The following is a 21776-nucleotide window of genomic DNA, read 5'->3' on the forward strand; positions in this document are numbered from 1 at the left end:
GGCTCATATTTAAGTGATTGTCCATTAGGAATCCAAGATCCCTCTCACAGTTACTACCATTGAGTGAGGTACCACCTATACTGTACCTGTGCATTTTGTTTTTCTTGCCTAAATGTAGAGCCTTGCTTATCCAGCTCTACCTTTAATATCCACCTTTAGTTACTGACACCCCCCCCCCCCATAACTCTCGCTGACCTTTCTTGAATTTATTTTCCGAATTCTTCTGGACACAACACTTAAGGTGGGAATATTGCACCACAAAATGGACTGGAATTGTGAATTTCTGTATCGTTTATTCAATGGATAAAGCTTTTACTATAAAGAAGAAAAAAAATTCCTTCTAGCAATTTTTCACACTGTTGATAGTTTGGTGAACTTTTTATTAGAGAGGAGCTGAATTTCTGAAAGTGAATATCATGGGGGTGTGTGAATAGGGGGAGGGATTGAAAAGTAGGGATAAAAAAAGTTTTATTAAACTAGATAAATTACCCTGAAAAAATTACTGAAAAGCCAAGGATTTCGCCAACAGAACAAAAGAAACATGACACATTTAGAAAGTGAAGAATATGTTTTCTTTCTGTTTCTTAAAACTTTCTTGTAACCCACATGTATCTATAAAGGTGATCTTTCCCCCAAAGCTTCATATTAAAACTTCTTGATTACAAGTATATATTAAATACATTAACAACATTTCATGCAAGATTTTTTTTTCTGTACAGCTCAACCAGCTCAGTAGTATATTCAAATCTATACATTCCCAAAGACTTAGCAAAGTTCCCTACCTTGGAAATATTTTATTTTATACAATGCTGGTGATAAAGGAAGAAATGTGGTGTGTGGTTTCTAAAGGATGATCATCTTAAATAATATTGGTGAATTAGCTGAAAACGTGTGGTCTTTTTCTGTTCAGTGGATAGCAATTTCAGGATTTTGTCAAACTTTTAGCCGAAATGTTTTTTGCGGAAAAAAACTTGAATTGTGAAAACGGGGGTCATTTAATCTTGCAAAGATCACATGGACAGTAGCATTCAAACAAGAATGGAAGAAAAATCTGATCAATTTACAACATAATATGCATATACTTTTTCCACCCGGACACAAAAACCATAATGTCAAAAAATGTCAATATTTGCATATTCCCCAAAGTTTCGATGCAGTCCAGCAATTTAAGAAAATATGTGCAAAAACATGCATATTGGGAGAAAGTGTACAAAAATGTTCTTATGGAATTTTAACTAAAAATATTCTTCAGGATGAAATAAACATGATTTTACAGCAAAAAAAAAAAGAAGAAACCAAATGAAATCAGAAGCGACAAGTTTATCCATCCCTATTCAGCCTATGTACAAAGAGACATTATTTCTTGGAATATAGGCGTAGGGTAACATAAACAAATATATCACGTTTTGCCCATATTGGACACAGGTTTAAGTATCATATTTTGGGATTTCATCAAGGACTGTAGGTTTTCTTGTTTTTAGAGAAGATGCTGAGAACTTTAGATATAAGGAGAACTGCAGAAAAGATTCTCCAGTTTTGATTTTGAACAGAAATGGGCCCTTTGGGAACAGAATTCATCCCCTCTCCAGACAAGATGGTTTAAAACAGCTGGAAGATAAACAAGGTTACCAAAAGAAAGATATCAGGAACAGAAATACAAGCTTATTCAACAGGTGGCACCACCTTTTAAAGAAGCAGTGCTTCTATGTCTTGAAAAGAATATGCCCGTGATTTTAATTTCCTGCTGCATGACAAATGTAGATCTTATCATACACAACTGTTATTAACAAATAGGTAGAGGGATTAGGAAATTTCATCTACCAAAATATTTTATTATTAAATGCCCTCATACTTATGCATAATTCACAGCTCTTCTGCCTTTTGCTCCAGGGGCCTCTGAAAGAGGGGATGAGTAAAAAAAGAAAAAGGAAGATGGTGGTTACACATTCATGTTCAACCCCCTGCCCCTTTTTATATCTGTAAAACAGAGGTAGGCAATCATAACCCACCAACTTAATTGTTCTTTTTAATCACTCTGCACCCCAAGAGACAGACCTGACTTGGTTAAAACAACTTCCGGGACCTTTCCTGCTGTCAGTAAGAAGATTGATTGGATAAGCAATTTATGACTTTTCTAGGAAAATTTTGAAATGTGTCTCAGTGGTCCAAGAGGTCATTAAGAAGGAAAAAAGCAGTGCCAGGAGATAGAATCTTCATACACCATGTATACACCATCTTCTTTTCCCCTTCAAAAGGAACGATGTAAGATTAATTATGAAAGACCTTTATGGTAGAACTCCAAATACTTCAAGCCAAACCTTTGCCCACATAGGAAACATGGAAGTGCCAGAGAAAGATCCCTGAGTTGGTGCGGCAAATGTCTAGATTCATACGGTGCCTTGCTGGCTTCACGGTTAACTGCCCCCCCCCCCCATTCAGTAACACAAACAACACATTTAAAGTGGAACGAAACTCATGTAAACTCAATGTCATTCCTTCAGAGCAATAAGCAAGCAAGCAAGCAAGCAAACCAATCACACAAAGACAAATAATGCAGGGAACAGAAGCCTGCCGATAATTTCAGATAATTTCTTCCTCTGCTGCTCTGTCATATTTCATTTTCCAGGTGTTTTTAGATCAAAAGTGAGAATAGATTGAAGTTGGCTTAAATGCACAGTGCAAACATACCTTTAAAGCTCAATATATTAAGTAGCCTTAAAAAGCATCTATTTCAATAAGCCGAAACATACGACAGCCAATAGCCGTAAGACCTTGGAAGCAGGAAAACAAATAAGGAAAGGAATTTGGGACGTTTCTCCTCTTACACAAATAGGTTCTATCCCTTTGATGTTGCCAGAATTTTATTCCCAGCCCCCTTGACATATTCTTAAGCCATCCTTAGATACAGTGGTGCTAAGGTGCATTTTCCTTCCTACTTAGGGATATGTCCATCAAGCTTTATCAACTCTCATTTTCCAGGAAAGCAGATGATTGCCAGGGATGGAAAAAAGAGGCAAGACAGTCAGCAAGTATTTTGTCTGTTTTCTACTGACTAGGACTGCAATGGCGAACCTATGGCGCATGTGCCAGAGGTGGCACGCAGGGCCTTTCTGTGGGCACGCACGCTGTCGCCAGAGTGCTCTTCTGATTTCTGGCATGTACATGTGCACCAGCCAGCTGGTCTTTGCCGGTGCCAGAATGCCCGAAAATGGCCCGAAAACACCCCCCAAAAATGGCCTGAGAAATGGCAAAAAAAACCAAGCATATGTGCCGGCCAGCTGGTCTTCGGGTTTACAGTACTCCGGCACGCGAGAAGACCAGCTGGCCGGCATGCATTCGCGTGCCAGAAACCTGAACACCAGCTGGCTGGCATGCGCATGTACACTGGCCAGCTGGTCTTTGGGTTTCCGGCACTCTGGAATGCATGCGCGTTCCGGTTTCGGCACTCAGTGCTGAAAAGGTTTGCCATCACTGGACTAGGATATGGGTAGGAAGCATTTCAACAACAGAGAGAAAAGGCCTTTAGAATCCTCTAAAGTTGCCTGCCTTTAGAAATATGCTCATTTCAAAAAAACAATCCTTATGTGCAAAAAAAAGAGATGAACTCAACATAAACTGCAAGGTTAAATATCTATGGAGGTTCTCAGTCACCCAGGTCATGGCTGTCCTGAAGGGGCTTTTTCAAGAGGCAACTGGACGTCCTTTGTTTTTCCTGGACGATGTTTGGCTTTTCATCTAAGAAGCTGAACTGAACTGAAGAAGCTTCTTGGATGAGAAGCGAAACATCTTCAAGGAAAAACAAGGAAAGGCCAGTTGCCTCTTGAAAAAGCACCGTTGGGACACTGGGCGATTAGTGTATGGAGTTGGAGTAGTCCCCCTCAATCATGGAACCTTGACTTTGGGGCAATCATTATCTCTCAGCCCAGCCCAGCCCAGCCCCTCGAACAGCTGTTGTTGACAGAGTAAAATTGAGAAGCTCACGTGAGCTGTCTTGCAATGCTGGAGAAAAGGTGAGAGAGAAATCTAATAATTCTCCACCTCCACAATCATCATCTGCTATTAAGTACTGTTCTTTTTTTTTTTAAGCTGTCAGGTAGGATACCCACACTTCACGTTAATATTACTGTGTGACTACCTTTTTTTTTTCCTGTGGGAGAATCCCTTGACCATGTTGCAAAAGCATCTGTCAGATTTATGGATTACACAGATCACAGTTCTAGGCACCCGGCCTCAGAAACAGCCAGGTTTGATAAGTAATGAGAATGCATACTCTTGCCCCAAATGAAGACATTTGCACCCCTTAAATCTTCAAGGACCACAAACTAAATTGCATAAATGTCCTGTGTCTCTTAGGATATGGAGGGAAAAGAATTGCTCTGCCTTTTACTATATCGTTCATGAATTATTATCTGGACCTTTTTCAGTGCAAGTTTCTTCTTGAGAGATCTATTAAGAATAAACTATACAGAGGGAAGGTTGATACTTAAATCATGGTGTCCCTTTAGGAAGTAATTATTCTGATCTTATGGCACCCCCAATTATATCTTTGAAGGCCACTCTGGACAGTTCATAGAGAAACTAATACTAGCCAAAATGAGTCAAAAGTTTACCTAAAGGTACCATATTTTTCGGAGTATAAGACGCACCTTTCCTCCCCCTAAAAGAGCGAGGAAATATTGGTGTGTCTTATACACCAAATACAGCCATTTTTGGCCTCCCAAAGCCCCGCCCCAGCATCCCATTTTGGCAAAAAACAGGCCATTTTTCAGAAACACAGAGGCTTTTTTGCCTTCCCCCAACCCCCAGAAGCACTCTGCAGGCTTCAGCAGGGCTGGGGGAAGGCAAAAACACCTCAGTTTCTGCGAAAAATGGCCCATTTTCTGCCCGTTTTTCACAAAAACAGCAAGGTTTTTGCCTTCCCCCAGCCCTGCTGAAGTCTGCAAAGTGCTCCTGGGGGCCAGCGAGGACAAAAACTTTTTTTCCTTACTTACCTCTTCAAAATCATGGTGCATCTTATACACCAGCGCGTCTTATAGTCCGAAAAATACGGTAGCTTCTCAGTTCAGTGGCAAAATATTTCATTTTTTTTGTAGGAGTGCACAGATTCAGCCTCCAATATATCCAGTTACAAAGATTTCAGGCAGCAAGTGAGAAAAACGATAGCCAGAAGAATTGTGCTACCAGTCAGATGGGCTAAATGTTGGCTTTTTGAGCTGCGACTGGATGAAGAGGAATGGTCTTGGGCTGCATACAAAACATGTAATATAGTTACTGTATACAAAATATCGCTAAAACTCACATACTAATGTTAAAGGTTTACGATCTTATCGGGCTGTATTACTACCTGTCCAGGGTTGCGTGTGGCCTATGGGCTGCAGATTGGACAAACCTGCGCTAAATGGATCAATGAGTTGACTTCTAACGAGACAATTCTCTATATATTTATGGTCACACAAACGTATGTCTCCAGACAATATTTTATATACAAGGGGTATGTAAGAATTGAATAAAGAATTGATATAAGAGAGAAATGGCAAAACTAAAATCTTTCTTTCAAAATACTAATCCTTTCCACACTAATTCCACACTGAATTCAGCTTTCTGGTATAGAAGAAGCTGGGGGACCTCCTCCATGCAACAAAGCTATGAAAGAATGGTGGGAGAAAAGGTTTCCCACACAAGAAGAAAACATGGCAGAAGTAGATGGCTAAGGGTATATTGAACTTTTCTACCCTCTTTCTCATAAGCCTGCAAGCACAAGGGTTCCAGCCATCTTCTAATTCTAGAATTTAGGCATCTACGCAAAGCCAAGCATGGTTTCAGCAGCCAGTCTCCAGTAAGATATGATGAATATACAGTAGCCAATCAGGTGGTCAAACATATTTCTCAAAAAAATCTGATTGGCTACCTCAAGTCACGTGGTATTTTCTGTCTCTTATAAAACCTGACAGGACTGTGTCAAAGAGGGTCTTGATGGTGAAGGATAGATTCATCCCACCAGGGGCTATTTCTGACAAGAACCATAGAATATCCTGCAAACAATTGCTTGTTTCAAGAGAAAAATGAAGTTCTGAGCATATTTCTTCCGGGGGGAAAAAGAGATTTTTAAAAAAAGGAATTAAATCTTCAGAAGCAGATCTCTAAAGGTTTGCCTCCATTAAAGAGCAAACTTTGCCCTCCCTCCCCAGCCATAATTTAACTGTCCAGTATTTGCACAACTATATACAGGGAGAAAAAAAAAACCCAGCTACATAACAAAAGTAAAAATAAAAACAAAAACATCAGTTTTTCATTTCTTTTGACAATTCACCCGCATTAAGTCTGAGACTTCAAAAAACATGCATATTCCTTGATGTCTTTTGGAAATGTTCGAGCATGCAATTTCTTCAGTCCCAGGTAAGAGTTTACGATTCATTTTGCGGAGAAACGGAGTTTCTGGTCATTTCTGGTCATTCCTTGGTCTCTTTGCCTGGGGACACAAAGGAACACAGGAAACAATATTCTTTTAAAAATAAGTTACATTGTGCTGACCTTTCCTTAACTGGACACAATTTAATAAAAAAAGAAAAGATTTTCTTTGCAGGAAACATTTTTTATCATCTTACATAGATTCAATCATTGTTTTTTGCCATAACGTGATTTCTTTCACTTTGTTCTGACCGAGGCTTCCCAAGAGCATACAGCAAACTCCCGGTCTCGACGAAAACCCCTTTTATTAGTTTACTGTGAATTCTGCTCATTCACATCCAGCAAAGTCTTTCCAGGGAGGATTTACTTTAATTTAATTAATGTTTTAAGCCACTCACAGTCGTTGGATATGAGGTGGGCAGCAAATAAATTTCATAAATAAATACATTTCATAAATAAATAAATAGCTTTCATTGCTTGTTCATAACAGCTCTGGAAAACGATGCTGCCATAATTTAAAATATTATCTTAATTAAATCAGGAAGATTTGGGTTTTGGTATTTATTTTATACTGTCTCTTCTACTTTTGCAATCCAAACTGTGCCTTACATCAACACAATTAACAAGCCATGAAGCTGACGGGGAATCCCGCTGCAAGGGCACTCACCTTCTAAATGGTTACGGGAGAGATACTTCAAGCCTTCATCCAGCAGGATAACTGGCAAAGAGATTTGCAGCACTTTCTCCCATTGAGGCCAGCTAAGTGGGATCACCTGAAAGATCAGCTGCAAGATAAGAAAATAATGCGGATTACGTCAAGACCTGTGGTGACGCAGTGCTTAGAATGCAGTATTGCACGCTAATTCTGCCCACTGCCAGCAGTTCAAGGCTCACCAGTTCAAGATTGACTCAACCTTCCATCCTTCCGAGGTGGATAAAACAAGGAGCCAGATTGCTGGGGGCAATAGGCTGACTCTGTAAACCATTTAGAGAGGCTGTAAAGCACTGTGAAGTGGTATATAAGTCTAAGTGTTATTGCTACCTTCAAAACTCAGCCTGGGAATGTTGTTGCTTCTACAGTGTTCCAAAGAGAAAAATCTGAAGGATACTCAGACTTGCTGAAGAACCAAGAAATTTCAGGATGGGTATTATTTTGGAATCAGGAACCATATGTAACTTTTTGAGGAAGAGGTGTGGGCCCTCCCAAAACCAGGTGCAACTACTATTCATTTGCATTTTTTACATTCTTTTGTTGTTTCAGATCAGTGTTTCTCAAAGTTACCAACTTTAAGACTGGGAGGCTTCACTCCCAGAATTCCCCAAGGCAGCTGCTGAAGTCTACAGTCTTAAATGTGCAAAGGTTGAGAAATACTGCTTTAGAGTCTCCTTTCTGTGTGCTTGCTGCTTCAAAAAGGGAGGAAACCCTGCTGTTGATTTTTGGAAATGTTAGTATCTGAATTCCCCCAACTGTGAGCTAAAATCCTGGGATTCTGGGATCCTGAAACCAACATTGCCCATCATTGCCACCAGGAATCCAAAGAGAGCAGTGGAGATCGGGCGTGGCTCAGTGAGAGCCTTCTAAATCCAATTTGGGTGCAAGAGATGCTACTTACAGGGAATGGCTTCACGTACAGAATCAGGAAATGCAGAGCCATAGAAATAACAATGGCTCCTAGGAGCCAGATGTTCAGCCAGGGAGGCATCCTGAGCAGCGACTGGTTTTCAGACACACTGTAGAGGAGACAGAAGCTAATCATGCATGCCCAATTCCTTAGCTTTCTGACGGCATCTACATTCTACATTCCCCTGGTTTTCTCTCTGTGTCATGGGTCCAAGGGGTGCTATGGGTTTGCCCAGGTTTGAGAGAACCCGTAACTAATGTTATGGCCGGTTCAGAGGACCTCCAAAATGCCACCCCTGGCTGGCCCCTCCCTGCCCACCCTCCCTGCCCCTTCCACCCCACCTTGCCCCCTCTCCCAGGAGCCCCCACGCGGCCCATTTTGGATGTGAGTTAACTGCAGGGCCCATGCGGAGGCTTGGGGAAGGGGAAAAACAGGCCTTCCAGAATTTCTGGAAGGCCGGAAATGAAAACTAACACACTGAGACTACTTTCATTTTTAAAAAAGGGATCGATAATATCTGTACGGTATCTAAAGTTGATAGCTCAACACCTACAACCATACAAGGCACACGGATGGTACATAATTATTAAAAAAGGTCACGTCAGTAGTCATCCAACCTATGTTGCAGCCTAAAAAGCGGAAACAAATTCCGTTGATCCTACAAGACACGTTCAATATCCTGGCAAGTTAACTGGACAGGAACCCCCACCACAGCATCTCACTCCATCCCTGGCAGTTAAAATACCCAAGAGATAAACCAAGAGACAAGCACAAATGAAATACATGTTTGTTGTCCTTCAAACTCCACTGCACTCCCTAACATGCTGCTGACATGACTTTCTCCAGAGATTTGGACAGGCAGTGATTTCAAGAATTTATGCCGTGGAAGAAAATTATCTAGGCAAGCTTGTTTTCATTCATAATAGACATCCGCATACTGCAGGTGCATCAACAAAGCATGTGTCGGTTTCAAGATTTCTGGGAAGAACGGCACTCTAAATCCTGCACTTTTTAAATATTATCAATCCCCCTTTAAAAAAAAATGAAAGTAGCCTCAGTGTGTTGCTTTTCTTCCTCAAGACACACCCAATAGTACCTGTTGAGTGCGTTGCACATCTCAATTGTCACCAGCACGGAGAGTGCCATGGTGGTTGGATAACGGGATTCGAAGATTTCACAATCAATGCCTTCAAAGATGGGGTTGTCTTCTGTGCATCTCATGAAGTTCCTCTGTAGGCAGAAAAACACAAGCTAAGGCTCAGTGGCTGTGTGGATGTGGCTCAGAGGATTAAGATCTTCCAAAGCTTGCAGTGGTCTAAAGATTTCTAAGGCCACTGGGGATCGTCCTTACAGAAGGAATTTTACTATGATTTTAATGAAAACGTGGGCTATTTTATATTGTGATATTGATGGGGTTTTTATTACAAACCAGTTGAAGTCTGTAAAGCATAATAAATAAAAACATAAATCTCAGCATGCAGCAAGTATTACAAGTAATAGGAAAATACTATAATCTTTTCAAAAGGTTAGGAGTTCTGCTATCTATATTGCACTCAGCACCTATAGGAAAGTCAGGTTGTAAAGCTAAAGATTTAACAAAGCTCAAATAACTCTGAAAACCTGTGGAACAGAAAAACAAACTTTAACAGCCTCTCTATATCTGAATTAAGAAAAATTATGTAATTCTCTTGGGAGATTTCCACAATTCATCACCAAGAACCCCTGTTCTGTAACACAAAAGCTCAGGGGAAAAAAGGCAGTGTTTGATTTTTAGATGCTACGTGTCTTCCTGCAGGGATGCTTTCTTGCTGTGTGAACTAGAGAAAGGGCAAAACGTATGGGAAAGGAACTATAAATGAACAATGGCAATTTCTTACAAAGGAAATTTATATAAAACGTGTTATAGGTGGCATTAACCACCTGCTAAGTTAGCTAAAACGTTTAAAAATATGTCTAGCAAATGTTGAAAATGTACAGGCAGGCACATTTTATCATATGTGGTAGACTTGTGACGAAGCAAAAAAAAATTGAGCAAAGAAACATAGGTGGCTAGAAAAGATGATGGGGAAATATGTAGATTTTAAATCTGAACTGTTTTTATTAGGTATAATATCAGAAAAAAATGATAATAGTGAGAATTATATTCGGACAATACTGGATAAATGAAGATACACTGCAAGATTAAGAGATAGTCAAGAAGATATTAGATTGTGCAGAAATGGACAGATTGACATTGAAAATTAAACAGAAAGAAAATGCAGATTATTATCAAACATGAAATCTATTTTACCAGTGGCTGGAAAAAAGAGGTGAAGATTAAGAATGCAAATTTATAATGATTAAGCAATAATTACCCAGACAACATGTTTATTAAGCACTAAGAAATGTATTTAATAGAAAACCAATAAAAAAATTTTTTTAAAAAAGATTCTCTACATTACAGAAACTCCTGCTGTTTCCACAATGCAGTGGCAATCAATAGATATAGAAAAGAACGAATCCCTTGAAATTAAAAGGAATTCCTATGGAAGAGTTTAATAAAATAAACTAAAAAAACAAAAAAAGTATGATGATGTAATTATCAGCTGTCTAAATAACTTAAGAATAATATCTCCACTTTCTTGAAGCAGTAAGATAAAACACAATATGTACATGGTTGTAAGCTCATCCTTAAAGAGCTATATCGGGTTGACTCAGCCTTCCATCCTTCCGAGGTCAGTAAAATGAGGACCCAGACTGTGGGGGCGATATGCTGACTCTGTAAACCGCTTAGAGAGGGCTGAAAGCCCTATGAAGCGGTATATAAGTCGAACTGCTATTGCTATTGTATTGTTCCTAGCCTCACCCTGATGCTGTCTATATTTAGTCTGACGCCACGTTTTTGGCTCTGGATGTAACATGCATCCCATCTCTGCAAGATATAAAGATGCAAACTGAGTTTTCCCCAATTTAAATCTCTGACTTACCAGTTGGTGAAAGGTAACATGAGGTCCTTCAGCATCATACAAGAACCACCAAGTAGCTGCACCTACAGTTGCAAACCCAACATAAACTGCAAAGAAAAAGGAAAATTAAATAAAGGAATGGGATGAAGTTAAATAGCTTTTTGGTCTTCATTATTTTATATCAGGAGCCACCCCAACCTGTTCTGTCCAACTACATTCCAACCACCATCACTACCTGGTCCATTTCAAATAAAAGCCCACAATCATTGGACAGTGTTAATTCGGTCTGTACCCTGCTTCAGCAAAGAATCTTAAGTAGCTTAAACATTACCTGTTCCATTCCTTAATCTATATACTATTAAAACTCTTGTTATTATGACTTTTAACTGGGTGAAAGGATGCATTGCACTGCAACAATTTTTGAACTAAGAAACCTCAATTAGGTTAATTTAAAGAATGTGTCCACAACTCCTGAATGAATGAAATTTGAGAAACATGTCGCTGCTTCAATGGTATTGGTAGCTGCCAGGCTGTTGCTGCCATTTTGGAATGTTTATTTTTAATGTTCTGTGACAGTTTCTCAGTCAATCATGCAATCCTTCATTCCCTCCGTGCTGCCCCAGCAGTATATAGATAGTGTAGGAATTAAGATCTGTCTCCTTTACGAAACTACCGCCTTATGGGAAATGTAAGTTCCATGACATGTGATCATTTCTGTGTTTTTGATTGGCCACTGGGGCGTTCTTCCTGCGCGTAGGACAAGCCTGTCTTTTAAAATGCCATTGTTAACCAGAGAAGCAACGCATGTGCCTCTGCTCAACATGGGAGCCAATTAATCATCTTTGTACATCACGTGATGGGACAGATTATGGAAAGTCAGAAGTATCTTAACACTGAACTATAAGTTTTGCTATTAAGAATGTCTGATAATAAACTTGATTTGAATGAGATTCCTAAGCGTGGAGTTAACTGCATGCCTTGAGCAAGCCTACAGCGCTCGAGGCAGAACACCCTCCCCCATCCAGCAACAGTCACTCACTTGCTTTCTGGGAAGGGAAAGGAAGGGAAGGAGGACAATTTCTGTTGCTCCCACTGGAGGATTCTAGGATTTCAAATCCACTCATCTGGAAGGGACCCAAAATAGGCATTAAAAATGTTCTCACCTCCAATTGCAAGATAGCGGAAGAACAACCACCCGCTAATGAGAGGTTCTCTAGGATTCCGGGGCAATTTATCCATGATGTCAAGGTCAGGAGGATTAAAGCCGAGGGCCGTAGCTGGCAGCCCATCAGTCACCAGGTTCACCCAAAGCAACTGGACAGGGATCAAAGCTTCAGGAAGGCCCAGGATGGCAGTCAAGAAGATGCTGAAAATGGAATACACATATATTTATGGCCTTCAGCACAAAAATGATAAGGAGCCTGGAGGCTAAAATTGTACAATGAAAGGTTGCAGGAACTAGGTATGTGTAGTTTAACGAAGTTAAGGACTGGGGTGATATGACAGCAGCATTCCAATATTTCAGGCTGCCACAAAGAAGAGGGAGTCAACTTATTCTCCAAAGTACCTGAAGGCAGAACAAGAGGAAATGGATGGAAACTAATCAAGGAAAGAACCAACCTAGAACTAAGGAGAAATTTCCTGAGAATTAGAACAATTAATCAATGGAACGACTTGCCTCCAGAAGTTTTGGGTGCGCCAACACTGGACGTTTTTAAGAAGAGATTGAACAATAGTTTGTCTTGTCATGATAAAGGATCTCCTGTATCGGCTTTGGAAGCCATATTAACACCGGATGCTTCCATGCTGCCATCCTGCTTAAGCAGGGCGTTGGTCTAGAAGATCTCTAAGGTCCCTTCCAACCCTGTTATTCCATGTTATTCTGTTATTTTATTAGGGCAGGACCAACTATTTCAGACTAAACCAGAATGTTTAAATCCTTGGCAAATTTTTATAATGTAACACAGTAGACAGCACCCAACAGAAAGCCTTAAAGAGTTAACAATGGTATACCTTGAAAAAGCTGCTTTCCGCAACTGACATCTCTATTGAACCTTGGCACAATATTTGCATAATATACAGTTGGAACACAGTGTACTTTCAAGCCAGCAGTTTCAAATTATACAATGCAATCCAACAATAGAAGCATCCGATCAAAGACACTCAGCCAATATTAACTAATCCAGATGTAATTCACAACAACAGAAATGTTGGGCTCAATCGTGGTCATAAGTGGAGAACTACCAGTCTCTCTCATCCTCCGTGCCCGGAGCTTCTGTGGAAAGTTGCTTCCCACCGTGAGGCTACCGGAGCAGACAAATTCAGATTTAGTGGGGGATAAGGGACGCCGTGGCTCAGGGGCTAAGACGCTGAGCTTGTCGATCAGAAAGATCGGCAGTTCGAATCCCTAGCGCCACGTAACGGAGTGAGCTCCCGTTCCTTGTCCCAGCTTCTGCCAGCCTAGCAGTTCGGAAGCACGTAAAAAAAGCACTTTCTTTGAACAGTATTTTCAGTTGGAGATGCAAAGGCCCATTTTTATGCACTAGGTTCCAGATGCCATCTCTACCTTGTAACTTAGATTTTGGACAAGTTGTGGAGTTCTCCACCTCACCAGTTTGAGTCCTCTGAAATAGGGACTTTGGGATCCATCATGCTGGGCACAACAGCAAATCTGTACATGGACATGTAGACTTTGAAAGCAATTTGGTGGGAGTGTCTAGAGAAATTCTTCACGATTATAAAGTGCACATCTGGCCTCCCACATCTGGGGACTGTTTTCCTCCCTGAACTTTGCACCAGCTCAAATGGAACATTTTTGGTGTTAAAGATTGAATGAAAGCAGAGGTTCCCAGATCCGAACTGAATGCTCTCCAAGAACAATATTTGACATAGTTTGCATTATTTCCAGCGATGTGCTGGAGAATTGCCTCTTGTAGCAGTTGACTATATGTGGGGACAGGGGGATGGGGATGACATATAGCTCTCCCAGTGTTCCAGTTTAGTTTAGTTTAGTTTAGTTTAGTTTAGTTTAGTTTAGTTTAGTTTAGTTTAGTTTAGTTTAGTTTAGTTTAGTTTAGTTTATAGGCCGCCCAATCCCGAAGGACTCCGGGCGGCTTACAGCCATCTCCAACCAAAATGTCCATCACCAATAGAATATATGTACCCAGAGTTGAATGGTGGAGTCCTTGATGACTTCACCAAACTCAGAAAGCACCAAGATCTCCACAGAATGTTTCTGATCGATGAAATCAAGAATGCCATAACTATTTTATCTACGCTTCATTATTTTCTGTTCTGACCAGGGCTGCCTTAATGCTCTTACCAGACGACTTCTCCAACGTTAGAAGAAATGAGGTAGCGGATGAACTGCTTCATATTGTTGTAAATAGCTCTGCCCTCCTCCACAGCAGCCACAATGGTAGAAAAATTATCATCTGACAAAACCATCTCTGCAGCCGATTTGGCCACCGCTGTTCCGGAGCCCATTGCGATACCAATTTCAGCTTTTTTCAAAGCAGGGGCATCGTTCACTCCGTCACCAGTCTAGAGAAAACAAAGTTAGTTTTGCCCAAAGATGTGCGTAATCCAGTGTCTTGCTTGGGAACTGTGTCCAACACTGGCCAACCAGAAAAATCAGAAGACAAATGAACTCGAAAGCTCATTTAGACTGTCAAAATAGCAATGATGGATAATTCTCGACTAGTCTATCTATATCTTTTTGATGTGTTGTTAAACTAGGTATAGTTATACTAGTTTTTCCTTACCTAGTCCAGATGTGATGGATTAGTAATTTCCCAAATTTCCACCCAACATGCCCAAGACTTCTTGGAATTGAAGTCCAACGTAGTATCTGGATAGCACCAGATGCAAAGACTAGACCAGTGTTTCTCAACCTTGGCAGTTTGATGTTGGGTGGACTTCAACTCCCAGAATTCCCTAGCCAGCCTGGTGAAGTTAAATAGCAGTTAGACTTATATACCGCTTCATAGGGCTTTCAGCCCTCTCTAAGCGGTTTACAGAGTCAGCATATTGCCCCCAACAACAATCCGGGTCCTCACTTTACCCACCTCGGAAGGATGGAAGGCTGAGTCAACCCTGAGCCGGTGAGATTTGAACAGCCGAACTGCAGAACTGCAGTCAGCTGAAGTAGCCTGCAGTGCTGCATTTAACCACTGCGCCACCTCGGCTCTAAAGTCTTCAAGTTGCCATAGTTGAGAAACACTGAATAGACTATAGCAATAGCAGTAGACTTATATACCGCTTCATAGGGCTTTCAGCCCTCTCTAAGCGGTTTACAGAGAGTCAGCATATTGCCCCCAACAATCTGGGTCCTCATTTTACCCACCTCGGAAGGATGGAAGGCTGAGTCAACCCTGAGCCGGTGGGATTTGAACCACTGAACTGCTGATCTAGCAGTAGCCTGCAGTGCTGCATTTAACCACTGCGCCACCTTGGCTCTATAGATGGATTCTCATCCAAGGAAGGAGAAAGAAACCTGAAGAATACATGCAACCCTATTTACTTAGTTATTTGAGTTATATCTTGCTTTTCATCTGCATTGCCATGCTATCCTCCAATACCTGTAAGTAAATCTGGAGGATCCAAAGACCATCTGAACTCACCATCGCTGTGATTTCATTGAATGACTGTAAGTATTCAACTATCTTGGACTTATGCGCAGGCTCTACCCGGGCAAAGCATCGAGCTGAACGGCAGGCATTGCTTTGGGCTTCTGGTGAGAGATCGTCAAATTCTCGGCCCGTGTAGGCTTTGTCGGCCACCTCCTCGCTCTCTGAGAAGATCCCAATCCTCCGGCAGATAGCCACGGCTGTTCCTTTGTTGTCTCCGGTGATCATGATGACGCGGATGCCCGCTTTCTTGCACATTTCGATAGCTGACACCACTTCCTTCCGAGGAGGGTCCAGCATTCCCACACAGCCGACAAAGGTCAACTTAGTCTAATATGAATATAGAACAAAAACACGATAGAACCACCTATAGACAACTTCTTATTTTAGAAAGAGGGGTGTTGCAATTAAAATCTTTAGAGGTACTTAAAGAAGAGAAGGTAGCTCAAACGTGGTTTCAGTATGGTCAACTACAGGCCACGTGGAAAACAGATCAAAAAATTGGCTTTGTAAAAGTTGAGGATAATTTGTTTAAACAAATAAGAGATCAAAGCTCAATGCATATAAAGAGGATATATAATGTATTAATACAGATGGATTCTGAAACGGAACTGATTAAGGACTGTATGATAAAATGGGCTCAGAATATTGAGGAACCAATAATGCTGGACACATGGGAAAGAATTTGGGTAAGAAATGTGAAATTTACACAAGCACAAAATCTGAGAGAAAATTTTTATAAGATGTTTTATAGATGGCACTTAGATCCCAAAAAGCTTGCTTCTATGTATCCGAATGTTCAGCCTAAATGTTGGAGATGTGGTTCTCTTGATGCTACATATTTTCATATATGGTGGACATGTCGTAATGTTAAGGCATTTTGGATAAAAATATGGTGGATCCTGCAAAATATCTTCAAAAGAAGGATAAAATTCACCGCCCAGCTGTTTTTACTAGGTATATGTATTGACTTTACGGTAGCCGAGACTAATTTGGTTCTGTACTTAATAACGGCAGCAAGACTCTTGGTGGCGCAATATTGGAAGAAGAAAGACTTGCCTACAATTCAAGAATGGACTTTGAAAGTTATAAACTTAGCCGAAATGGCAAAAATTTCAGCATATCTCAAAGAACATTCAAACAAGAGATATAAACGAGACTGGAAAAAATGGATTGATTATACAGAAAGTAAATATGGGATTAAGAAACTCCAGATAGCTTATGCTTAGTATCAGTAACAACTTAAACTGTTTAAAATTTGGGTAACAGTAAGAAGCTGAGTTCAATGTAGAGATATTTTAGACTGTGATTGTCCAAAAGTTATACCATGTATGGGCTCTGGGAAGTCGGGGGGAGGGAAGGGAGGTGGGGATCTAGGGGGAGGGGGGAGGGGGGGAAATATAATATGTGTTAAAATTCTAAAGTACATGATTCCACTTGTATACTGTGGCTTTTTAATGTTAGTGTTAAAACAGAACAAACCGAATATATTGGAAGGTAATAGAAGTATACCGAAGGGAGGAGATGAGTGAAAGAAGGAGGAGGGTGGAGAGGGTGAGAGAGAGGAGGAGGAGAAGGAAGGGAGGGAATGGATTAAGAGAGGGAGTGATAGGGTTAGGGTTAGATAGAGGGGGAGGGGAAGTAGGTGTAGAGGGGTATGTGAGAAGGAAGAATGAAAGTTGGAGGGGGTTGAAAGAGGGTGTATGGTGGGTCAAGGTGGTATATTGGGTTTGTATTGTATGGGGCATTTTCTATATAAGTCAAGGCTGTGTTTATTACTCAATGTTATATGCCCCGGTTATGCACAGTAAACATGTGATTGTATAGAATGAAATGGAAATAAAAATATTATGCAAAAAAAAAAAAAGGTCAACTTAGTCTGCAGGCAAAAGGAAGGGAGGGAATACATCTTTCCAAAGTTCTACTTTCTAAACTTTGGATCTAGGGCCGTGATGGCAAACCTATGGCAGAGGTGGCACGCAGAGCTCTCTCTGTGGGCACGCACACTGTCACCACCTGGTCTTTGCAGGTGCCAGAGCGCCGGAAAACGACCTGAAAACAGCCTGAAAAATGCGCAAAATACAGGCCATTTTTGGGCTGTTTTCCAGCCATTTTTCAGCCCCCCCCCAAACAGCCTGAAAACAGCCCAAAAACGGCCTGAAAACCGCCAAAAAACAGGCAGGTGCGCGCCAGCCAGCTGGCTTTTGGGTTTCCGGTGCGCTGGGGCACACACATGTGCATGTGTTCCGGTTTGGGCAGTCGGTGCTGAAAAGGTTCGCCATCACCGATCTAGGGAAAATGTTTTGTGGAGGTGACCGCTGTTGAGAAGTTGATTAGAATCTGACATACTGTACCTAGAAGAGGAGAACCTTAAAACCACATGCCTCCCCACAATAACCTCACAATAACCCCTGCACAATTCCTCTTGAAATGTATTGCTGTGATCTATTTTTAAGTTAGGAACTTATTATTTTACTGTATCAATGTCTTTAAAAGACTTAACTTTTCAGTATAATTTGTGGCTGGTTTAGATTTATGGGGTGGATAGATTCTGTAAGGCAGGGGTGTCAAACTGGAGGCCCGCAGGCCAGACGCATCAGATGCAGACCACGCCCACCCCAGTTCCGCAAAGCGTAAAACGTCGTGAAATGTCATGATGGCAACGTGATGCGGTGAGTTTGATGCCCTTGTTTTTAATACAGTAGTCCTTGACTTCGACCACAATTGAGCCCCAAATTCCTGTTGCTAAGCAAGACAGTTATTAAATGAGCTAAACCCTATTTTACAGCTTTCTTGCCATAGTTGTTAAGTGAATAACTGCAATTGTTAAGTTATTAACATGGTTTTTAAAGTAAATCTGGCTTCCCCACTGACTTTGCTTGTCAGGTTACAAAAGATATTACATGACTTCAGTAGAGATGGGAAGTCCTGGAAAAAAAAAGAAAAATAAGGGGGGGGGGAGGTTTTTGTTGTTTTTTCCTAAAGCTGTTTTTTTCTAGAATTTTTTTTTAAAAAGGAGTGTGGAATATGTTCTTTTCCTATGGTAAATAATATATCTATGGCATGAAGACCTTAATGAAAGATGTCTGAGCCTTTTTGTTAAGTCTTAAATCATTGCAAATTCTCTCAGCTGAAGACAAACTAATCCTGGAATACAATTCAAGTAACACTGTACTTCTCAATGCAGTTCTCAAATAAGAAAAATATGCATTTGTGCCACTAGTAGGCACTGCAGAGGAAAGCCTCTAGTTTAGTTTGCTTGTGCATCTCTGAATCTCCTAAAGTTGAGTCATTGTTGTTATGTAGTAGATGATAAGTTTCTGTCCTCCTTTCAGGCCTTAACTTAAGGCCCACTCTAGGACATTGCAACTATCCTAAATACTGTACGTGCCAGAGCACAGGCGGCATTCAGTAGGTTCTGAGCAGTTCTGGAGAACCAGTAGTGAAAATTCTGAGTAGTTTGGAGAACCGGTAAATACCACCTCTGATTGGCCCCACCCACAACTATTCTCTGCCTCCTGAGTCCCAGCTGATCAGGAGAAAATGGGGATTTTGCAGTAACCTTCCCCTGGAGTGGGAAGGGAATGGAGATTCTACAGTATCCTTCCCCTGCATTGGGGAAGGAATAGGGATTTTGCAGTAGCCTTCCCCTGCCATGCCCACCAAGCCACACCATGCCCACCAAGCCATGCCACATCTACCAATCCACGCCCACAGAACTGGTAGTAAAAATATTTGAATCCCACCACTGTGCCAGTTGTATGCCAAGCATCAGAATTTTGATCATGTGACCACGGGGATGCTGCAAGGCTCATGAATGTGAAAAAATGGTCGTAAGTAACTTCTTTCAGTGTTGTAACTTTGAACGGTCACTAAATGAAGGGTACCTTCTAGCCGAGGGGTGTCAAACTCAAGGCCCCAAGGCCAGATCCAGCCCGTGGGATGCTTAGATCTGGCCCGCAGGGTCACTCCGGAAACAACGAAGGACCAGCCCACGGTACCTCTGCCAGCGAACACAGGCTCCCAAGCTCTGTTTTTGGCTGGGATGGCCAGCTGCAACCCTCTGCCAGCGAAAACGGAGCTTGGGGAGGGGGGAGGGCTGTTTTGCTGGCAGAGGGTTGCAGGAGGCCATCGCAGTCAAAAACAGAGCCCGGGAGCCCGTTTTTGCTGGCAGAACACTCAGGCCACCACAGGTGCCCCCGACACAAGTGACGGCCACGACTAGCTCAGCCACACCCACCCCGGCCCCTAAAGGCAGTGATAGCGAACCTTTTTTTCCCCTTGGGTGGCGAAAGCGCACATGTGCCGACACCTATAATGCAAGGCCTCCCTGCAGGCCTCCCCCCCCCACGCGCAACCCCCGTGTTGGTGCTAGCAGGCCTCCCCAAAGCCTTCTGTGACCAAAAACAAGGAGGTGGGGGTGTGCTGTGCTGCGCCCCCCTGTTTTTGGTCCCAGGAGGCTTCAGGGAGGCCTGCTAGCACCAAAACGGGAGGTGCGTGCGCGCCATTCCCCCCACTCATGTGCGGGCTCCCAGCGGAGTCCCAAAAATCAGCTGGCTGGTGGGAGGCCCGTGTGTATGCGCAGTGGAGCTGACTTGGGCGATGGCTCACATGCCCGCAGAGAGGGCTCTGCGTACCCCCTGTGGCATGTGGGCCCTAAGGTAAAACACAACCCTGATGCAGCCCTCAATGAAATCGAGTTTGACAACCCTGCTCTAGCCAGCCTCACTTACTTCATAGTTGACGAACTGGTTGGAGTCATCGAGATGCATGTCCTCTTTCCGAGGTGGATGGTCCCTTGTGGCCAAGGCGAGACAGCGTAGTGTGTCGATGCCGGTACCCCATTCCCGGATCTTGGAGAGGATCTTCTCTTTGATGGAAGAAGTCAAAGGGACTTGGTTTACGCCGATACGAACGTAACTGCAGCGCTCAATGACACTTTCCGGAGCGCCCTTGAGAAAGAAAAGAAATTTCTGAACTGACCCAGACGATCCAGCAGGTAAGCTCTTAGAGACTCAGAGACTTCAGCTTGTCCAGAATGCAGCCGCGCGAGCGATCGTGGGTGTACCTCGGTTCACCCACGTTACACCTATCCTCCGCGAGCTGCACTGGCTGCCTATTGGTCTCCGGATACGCTTCAAGGTGCTAGTCGTCACTTATAAAGCCCTTCATGGTATTGGACCTGGGTACTTGAGAGACTGCCTGCTGCCAATTACCTCCAACAGACCGATTAGATCCCACAGATTAGGCCTCCTCCGAATTCCATCCGCTGGCCAGTGTCGACTGGCGACTACCCGGAGGAGAGCCTTCTCTGTGGCTGCTCCGACCCTCTGGAATGAACTCCCCATGGAGATTCGAACCCTCACCACCCTCCAGGCCTTCCGCACAGCCCTTAAAACCTGGCTGTTCTGACAGGCCTGGGGCTAAAGAGCTGTTGCCCGCGTCTCGAATGGTATGATTGTTGTGTTTTAAATTATGTATTGTTATGCTTTGTTTTTTAAACTTTTTGTCTGTATCCCCCTTCCCTGGTTCGAGTTGTGAGCCGCCCTGAGTCCCCTTTGGGGGAAAAGGGCGGCATATAAATGCAATAAACTGAAACTGAACTGAGACCTATGGGATGTGTGTGTGATTTTAAACCCTGTAAATCTTGGTTTGGCCTTGTCTCCAAAAGTTTTAGCCTAATGTCGTTTATTCATCTAATCAAAGAGGAAATTAGTAAACACTTGAATAGTAAAGAAATGAAGGGCATTCAACATACTTGGAAGTTTATTTTATTTTAAATTTATGTCTGTGATGTGATTAGCTTACATTTGAGAATGTGATCAATGGCCGGAGGCAATTTTGCTAAGCTGTGTGAAAAATAAATGCTTCTTCCAGCAAAGGATAGTTAATTCATTAGGTCAGAATGCTTATTTTCTCTCTCCAAATACTAACTGAAAATTGGTCAAAGAGCACCCCCTAGTGGAAACACAGGACTTTAAGGGAATCTCTACGAGATTAAATCAATATTTATTTTGAAACACAAACACTCATTCTTTGGGTCAAAGTTATCAGGGAAAGGGAAGAAAGAGTGGGGAAAAATCCAACAGGCACAAATCATTTCCTTACTTAAAGCAAAACCATTGTAGGAAGTTAGCACCCACCCCTCTCCTAGAAAAATGAAATATTTTAGG

At 42.1% G+C, this 21776-nt stretch overlaps 1 protein-coding gene across 1 annotated transcript in view; it reads right to left on the bottom strand.

Annotated features, from left to right (window-relative positions):
• Window positions 1-558: 558 nt before the first annotated feature.
• ATP2A3 (ATPase sarcoplasmic/endoplasmic reticulum Ca2+ transporting 3) overlaps window positions 559-21776 on the bottom strand; it is a 166536-nt gene continuing 145318 nt past the window's right edge. Inside the window, exons 13-21 of the mRNA XM_087717259.1 lie at window positions 20337-20555; window positions 15598-15933; window positions 14298-14518; window positions 12139-12341; window positions 10997-11082; window positions 9127-9260; window positions 8022-8139; window positions 7076-7193; window positions 559-6469 (exon numbers count right to left, since the gene is read on the bottom strand). Of these exons, the coding sequence (XP_087573385.1) occupies window positions 6450-6469; window positions 7076-7193; window positions 8022-8139; window positions 9127-9260; window positions 10997-11082; window positions 12139-12341; window positions 14298-14518; window positions 15598-15933; window positions 20337-20555 (1455 nt within the window). The 3' untranslated portion in view covers window positions 559-6449. The remainder of the gene's footprint in view (window positions 6470-7075; window positions 7194-8021; window positions 8140-9126; window positions 9261-10996; window positions 11083-12138; window positions 12342-14297; window positions 14519-15597; window positions 15934-20336; window positions 20556-21776) is intronic.

The sequence above is a fragment of the Thamnophis sirtalis genome, unplaced genomic scaffold, assembly GCF_051295495.1.
Source record: "Thamnophis sirtalis isolate CommonGarterSnake01/CBP01778 unplaced genomic scaffold, rThaSir2_p1.2 scaffold_6, whole genome shotgun sequence".
In the NCBI taxonomy this organism is placed as follows: Eukaryota; Metazoa; Chordata; class Lepidosauria; order Squamata; family Natricidae; genus Thamnophis; species Thamnophis sirtalis.